The following is a 7,513-nucleotide window of genomic DNA, read 5'->3' on the forward strand; positions in this document are numbered from 1 at the left end:
CCTTCTCCTTAATTTACAGCTATAGCTGTTCTTAGAAAAGTTACCAATAAAAAACAATACATACTTGACAGTGGTGGGCTAATGTTCAATACAGGAACAAACATAACAGATGGCTGTAGTACTTAACTCCCTGAAAAATGCCACAGTAGTTCTTACCCCAAATGCAGACTGTACTCAAATTCCTTTGTCCACTACTGAAACTATTCAGTACTATAAAACCTTAAGTTCTGTTTAAGCCTTTCATAAATGACTTGTAGAAGGCTGGCAGCTTTCTCCTTAGAATAGCCCATTGTTAATTATATTTATTTTGCTGAGAAAGAATTAAGAGCTTTCTGCTGACCAAAGTAAGATATAAAGAGGATGTAGAGTGTGGCCTGGATAGTGAAGAAGGATCTTTTGGATTAGCTGAGCATGGGGAAAAGGCTTAAGTTGAACTTTGTTAATTTTTTGTTAGCAACACAAAAATCTAGATGGCAAATAAATTGTGATGGTACAGCGTGTAGCCTTTATAGACCAATTCACATAACCCTTACACATGTAAGAATTTCTTCCATGTTTAAAGTCACTAGTTTCAAGTTGCCTTGGATTTCAGGGTCTTGGAATAAAAAGGGGCCAATTGGTGGAAAAACCGGGTTCAATTTCTGATCTCTGCATAATAATAATATGCTCTACCAGTGCATTGCAGATAAAGTCATCAGATGCAGGTACTTGGTTTAAAAAGTTCGGAGATAAATTTGATATAATTTGATATGGGAAGTCTAATAATAGGAAAATAGAAAACTGGGTCCTACAACTACAGAATTCCCTTCTGTGTAAATTCTAAGAAGGGATGACAGCTAAGAATATATTACTTTTGTAATGGTGCTTTATGTAAACAATTGCTACAGTTGCCCCGGGGATGGTAAGCAATTGTGTGTATGAATATACCAGTTGCTGAATGGTATCAGAGCAGGAGTTCGTCTAGTGCCGTCTCTTGTCTCCCCTAGTAGTCCACCATCAGATGCTTCCGAGGAAGGTGGAAGAAACTAGAAAGTGGGCTACAGTGGAATTATGTGCTTCAAAGTAATTTGAGACTATAAATTCAAACATATTCTGCTTAAAAGTCTCATTAGATGTCTTAAAAAATCATTGTGACAATGAAGTTTTATCTCTAAAAATACCTTGACTCTGGACACAATGTATGTAGTACTTTGATATTCTTAAGTCCAATATACACTGCTCAAATATGGCCCACAGAAGACCGAAAAAAAGTGCAGTAGGCATATATTATCCTTGAACTATAAAACCAGTAAGTGGAACTTCTTTAACTTTTTCTCTGTGAGTTGAAGAAATTCCAAACACAATACACCATGTATTGCTGTGTTTTTATATCATACCATTTTGCTACTTAGGACTTTAAGAAACTGTACATGGAATCTTGATCAAAGACTCTATTCCAGCACTCATGTATCAGTACTATAATACAATCCAAGCTGTCTAAAAAGTTAACTGGGGAACTCAGATCTGATTTATAAATTCTTTCAACATTTTGGGAAAAATCCTTAGCAAGTGTACACTGGCTTAGCTCTACTAAAATATATGGAATTACGGTTATACACATTTGCTGTGGATGTGGCCTTCACTTACTCAAAAAGAGATAGACGTATTTGTGCTACTGGAGCTAAAAAAATGGATATTCTCTTCAGCTATGAAGGATAAGTATCAAGGCTGAAGTCTTTTTGCCTTTGTGCCACATGAAAAGGTTTTTAGTACGAAGTGAAGTTTAAGCACTTTCACACGGATGCAAACATTTCTGGGCAAAAGTACTACTTTGCTTTGAGGTTGCATTTTCTCATGACTTATCTGACTGAATTTGCCCGGTAGTGAGAGAATTTTTGCTATGAGCTTATTTTCACTTCAAGTAGCTGCAGGCTTTACTTTGATATGCTCTTCACAGGCAAAAGGCACTGATTGTACTATATGTCTCTTTGGCAGCTACAGTTGTCTGCTTCTCTCATGAATTACTTCATTGCTAAGTTATTATTTTTGACATAAGGTGTCAATACATTCAGGATGATCAAGTACACAGATCAAGTATAGAGAGCTACTAAGAAAATCTGAACCAGACCATAAAAACCCAGCACATCTTACTGTAGAATGGCTAGAATGATAACAAATAATTTGTTTTCCTAAATTAAGTTTATCTTTTGATACCAGACTGCAAGACTGTGGAATGGCTCAGCAGATAACATATTTTACAAGAAGAAAGTGAGGTATTTCACATCAGTGCAAACAGAAAGTGGTCAAAACTCAAATTGAGAACTTCCATGACCATCAAAGCATGGGTCCCTGATTTGCCACAGATCCCATTGTTCATATTCAAATGTGGTCAACTCTCAACAAGGAGGGATGGAAACTTGAGTTGTAGCTAACCCCTTTTGCAGACATCAGGTTGTACACCTGGATTCTGTAACCTTAAATATATATATATATATATATATATATATATATATATATATATATATATATATATATTTAATTAAAGAGGTAGATTACAACTGTGGAATGCCCTTATTTCATTCTGCTTTGAGTAAAACACACAAGTTCATTCATTTGATGTTCCATTTTTTTAAGCCAAAAGATACATGAAAAGAGCAAGCAAAGGGAAAGACACCAAAAGTCTTTTTTCTTATCATAGAAGCCACCCTATTTAATGTTATTGGCTGTAAAAGGTATAGAATATAAAGTCTTAAGCATACCACTAATTCTAAAAAAAATATATAGGTGCAGTTTCTAGTCCTTCCAATAGCTTTTCCTGTATCTATTGCTGTGACAACCCTACTAGGAGAAAGACTCTTTTAGATTACATAAGTCAACAGATGACATTATACAATATCTCTGTATCTTACAGAATGGGAAAGAAGCAACAGGTCAAAACCCATAATTAAACATGAAGTTAAAAGTGTGGGACCCGTAGTTTTATGTTGGATTTTATGACCTCTTAAAACAAACAAGTTGTCAAACTTCCCTGAAATTAGGAAGGTTTCCAAACCAGATTACACGAGAAGCATTTTCTACTCTCAAATTTAGAATTTCATTCAGAAATATATAGTCATGCACTATTTTGATAATAGTTTTCCTTTTCTAGTTATTGACATCATCTTAATAAACATTCATTTCTTTGTACAAATATTTTAAAACTTCATTAATTTATTGAGAATGGATATTTCCAAAACTTAGCATTCAGTCACCATTTTAATTGGCTGCCAAAAGTAGGAATGTCAGTCATGCTGATCCATAGTTTAATTCTTCCCCCTCATACAGACATTTTTTAATTATCTGTCTACAATCTGATAAAAATAAAGGATAAATCCCAACAGAAATCAGAGAAGTCAGTGTGTTAGATATCAGAAAATTATTTTGCAGATATTATAATGTATAAGCTGGTATTAAAAGAGTAAACATTTTCAAATATCTATACCAATATTTTGGGAAGTGATTTGCAATTCTAGGTGCTTCTATTTGTGGGTGCTCCATTTGACACCTTAAAAATCTGATTCCCAGCAAGTGTTCAGATCCCATTTATATTCCTGGAAACCTGAACTGAGACACTTTATGAGACCCTGATTTGTTGGGGCACCAACAAAACACTAGACCCGTGTAAAAATATTGGCATAAAATCAAAATGCTGAATTAAATGTAACAGCATTTAGCTATCTAAATGCTTGGTTCTGCTGTGAAAGTAGGGGACTGGACCTGATGAACTCTCGAGGTCCCTTCTAGTTCTAGTATTCTACGATCTGCCATTGTGGACCATAGATTACTTGTAGGGGAGTTGAAAGAAGCTCTTGTAGGAGACTAACAAATGGCCAAAGAAATTCTGTAGCAGCTAAAGAAAGTCACTAAAATGTTGTTAATGTTATATTGTTAAGCATTAAAAAATTATTTGTAAGTATTTGAGAGAGAAAAATGATATCTTCCCTGCAAATCAGATTTCATTTTAATGGATTCAGAGCTTGCTAGGTGGCCAGCCACACTGCTACACTGATTGAATTAGTTATTTTGATTAACCAAATTGTAGTTAGTCCCCCATGGGGTGGTCTAGAGATCTCCAATGATAAATGAAGTTAATATAAATAGCAAGTGTCAATACTACAGAGCAAAATATTCTATCGTACACTGCAGAATCTTGTATTACAGCAACCAGCAGTACTCAGAATACATAAACATAAATTAAAGCACTTACGTGTACAATAATTTCTCAATATTAAAAAAAACCTGTTAGAGCAAATTAATATGAAAGTTACCAATATACAATTTTATCACATGACTAGCTAAAAATGCACATTAGCTCTGTAGAAATTCCTGGGCCATTAGGTACAATGTAACATCGCAGCCATTGCATGCACAAATGCCCCAAATCTCCATTATTTTGAAAATGTTCTTATACTAATTTAACTTATGATCGTAATTAAACTCTTTAGAGAAAGGGATTGTCTAAAGATTAAAACAAGCTGGGATTAATGGTCCTTGTCTGCACCTCGGATCACCAAATTTAATCCCTGCTATGAGTCATGAATGCATTTTGCTTTCCTACTAAGGCAGTCACTCCAATCTCACTGGGTTCATTGGAACAGGAAAGAAATGTCAGAATACTGTTTCCATGGGTTTGTGAGCAAGGATAAATCCACTGAATTTTGGAATTACTCATGTGAGCCTTGGAATTACTGATGTGAGCCTGCTAGTTTGGAGTCCAAGGCTGTTCTCACTTCAGTCCATGGCTAAAGTCCTAATGGCTTCAGTGGGAGTCGGATTATTTCATATTTCAAGGTGCTTCCTAGACCCAAGAGGAGAATTAGGAAGGTGAGCTCATTTGGATGTGACTCCTGTGATCTGAGGAACTCTGTATGAAGCACAGACATGACCAGAGTACTAGGCAGTGATGCAGGTAACAGCTGCTGCTATGAAACCGCACTGTGCAACATTGAAAACTGAGGCGTTGAATAAAAGTCCTTTGGGGTAGGAGCCATTTCTGGAGGACACTTCATTTCCAACTATAATTTACAGCACACTTAGCATTATGAAGAAATGTTTCATTCGGTGAACAGTATATTTAACAGTTCTTTGCAAGCATGGCTTTACATGGACTCAGTCAAACAATTACTCTTTTTCAAGTAGATTCATAGGAAAAAAACTCCACTGTCTAACACACTCTAAAAAAAAAAGTCTTTGAAATTCAGGCTTTGGTGATTAGATTTGATACAGAACATACTATGGGTAGGGCTAGACTGCAGGGGGTTGTTTGCTCGTCCTATTTTTTTTGTGGAAGAGCAAATGCGCTATTTCGGAAGCCCCTGTATTCCTCGTTCTACAAGGAAGAGGGGGCTTTTGAAAGAGGGTTTTTTCCAAAATTTGTCCCAGTCTAGATGGGCCAAATTTCAAAAAGCCTCTTCTGACAAAAGTATCGGAAAAAGATATGCAAAATGCGGAGCAGCTAGACTGTAAAGATCTATCGGAAAAAGATACGCAAAATGCACTTCTCATATTGCATATCTTTTTCCGATAGATCCTTGAAGTCTAGCCATACCCTAAGAATATTGTACAAAGATACTTTACAAAAGGCCAACTACAAAGGCTAGTGCAACACTAGCTTCTGGCAATTTTAAATATATTCACATGGAGTTTCTCATTATATCCAAATCATAGGTCTAGATAACCGGTGTGACCAGAGCATTGAGACATACCATTCTGTGAATCAAGTTACACAGCTTCAACAAAGCCATGAATTCTTACCTTATTCATGTCAAAGGTGTGAAATACTTGTTCAACATACTTGTTTGCCTCTAAAGTAAGACCTTGCAGACCCAGAACATGTTTAAATTCATGCAGACAAAGCTGTCCAGATGGGCACTCCTTCATAAATTTTGTATACCAGTGATGAATTTCCATGGCGTCAATATCATCTGATGATCCATTGGCACCCATAGTGTCAAACATTCCAAGTACTCTTTTTCAGTATTTAGTCATCCAAATGCTTATGCTGCTTAGATCTAATGGTTTGCCGACAACTATCACTTAGACACTAAATCAGCATCTAAGAGCTACTGTAAACCTCTTACAGATCTCCACAGATATAGGTTAAGTAAATATAGTATCCTACTGAGATTACCTTTAGTCCACATTTAAATGCAGAAGGGTTTTATCAGTCAAACACATTCTTTCTTCCTACTCAGTTCTCATGGTGCTAGGACATTCTGTATAATGAGAAGAGGCTGGCTAGGTTTTGATTTTCACACCCAGGTTTATAGAGTTAAACCAGTGTAAAAATGATGTGAAGGAGATAAGATTTAGGCATTTTGAAAAAGTTGCACAACACTTGTTTCAGTACTTCATAGGAATAGAGATGTCAGGTGTAGTTTCTCAGTAAACTCTGGGGCCCAGCTGTTCTGTTGCATACGTAAGGGCTTTGCATGTGAGGAAATTATGTAAGCTGGTTCACTTACTGTTTACTGTCAGCTCATGCCATCTTTTTGCCTGTAAGAATATAAGAGTGGCCATGCTGGGTCAGACCAATGGTCGACCTAGTCTAGTACCCAGTGTCATGGCCCCTGAAGCTTTATGAAATTTGGCTTATCAATATGAATATACTTAACCCAACAAAGTAACATATCAATTTAATAATCTGCTAAATATGTATATCCTATTTTTTGCGTGTATCACTCTTGTATGCAAAGTTAGAAATATGAAGTGTGGATCTGTTTATAATTCTAAATATGCTGATGAGAGCGATTACTGATTCTCTGAGCATAAGCTGGGAGGCTGCTTGGTTTGTGAAAGACATGCTTAAATCAACAGTTTAGGGTAAGAATTTACAGATAATTTCTTAGTATATTAGAATTAACTTGGCGGTTGAACAATTTAAAGCACACTGGAGTAATTGTAGTTAATTCTTCGGAAGAACAAGGAAGTGCCAGTGTAGACCAGCAAATTCTTTCTTGGTACTACATTTGCCAACATTAATGCTGAGTGTTAAGGTAAGAAACACTATTATTATTTCACTTTGTGAAGTCTGTGCTTGGGTTATTCAACATCCTGAGCTTTTCATTTAAGTTCCATTATTAGATAGTTAAAGTCCTAGAACGGTAGAACCAAGTAAAAACCAGAAGTCCAAGAATATCTCAGTAGGCAAATGGTGAAGATCTGTACTAGTATGGTTTGTGTAAGACAACCAGAGAGGACTTCAAAAACAAAGGTATATTACAAATTAACTATTGTTAAAAACATTTTTCAAATAACTCCAGTGGATCAAATGGTGATGTATTTTCTGGGGCTCCAGTCCTTCAAAGAGACTCTATATGGATGCAGATGTCTTCCAATATGCTATCAGTTGCTGGATTGAGGATGGAGTTTGTAATTCAAGCAAGCTCCCACTGACATCTGGACTAAGGCATTTTTCTGTAATGCCTGAGAAAAGTAGACTAAATATCAAACAGCCGGAAACAGTCCCTTCATAAATGCAAATAAATTAGCCAAA

At 36.0% G+C, this 7,513-nt stretch overlaps 1 protein-coding gene across 1 annotated transcript in view; it reads right to left on the minus strand.

The window, feature by feature from the left end:
• GUCA1C (guanylate cyclase activator 1C) overlaps positions 1–7,375 on the minus strand; it is a 47,764-nt gene extending 40,389 nt beyond the window's left edge. The window contains exon 1 of the mRNA XM_089773054.1: positions 5,773–7,375. Coding sequence (XP_089629180.1) covers positions 5,773–5,976 — 204 coding nt within the window. The 5' untranslated portion in view covers positions 5,977–7,375. The remainder of the gene's footprint in view (positions 1–5,772) is intronic.
• Positions 7,376–7,513: the final 138 nt, after the last annotated feature.

Source organism: Pelodiscus sinensis, chromosome 1, assembly GCF_052426305.1.
Source record: "Pelodiscus sinensis isolate ZL-2025 chromosome 1, ASM5242630v1, whole genome shotgun sequence".
Classification (NCBI taxonomy): Eukaryota; Metazoa; Chordata; order Testudines; family Trionychidae; genus Pelodiscus; species Pelodiscus sinensis.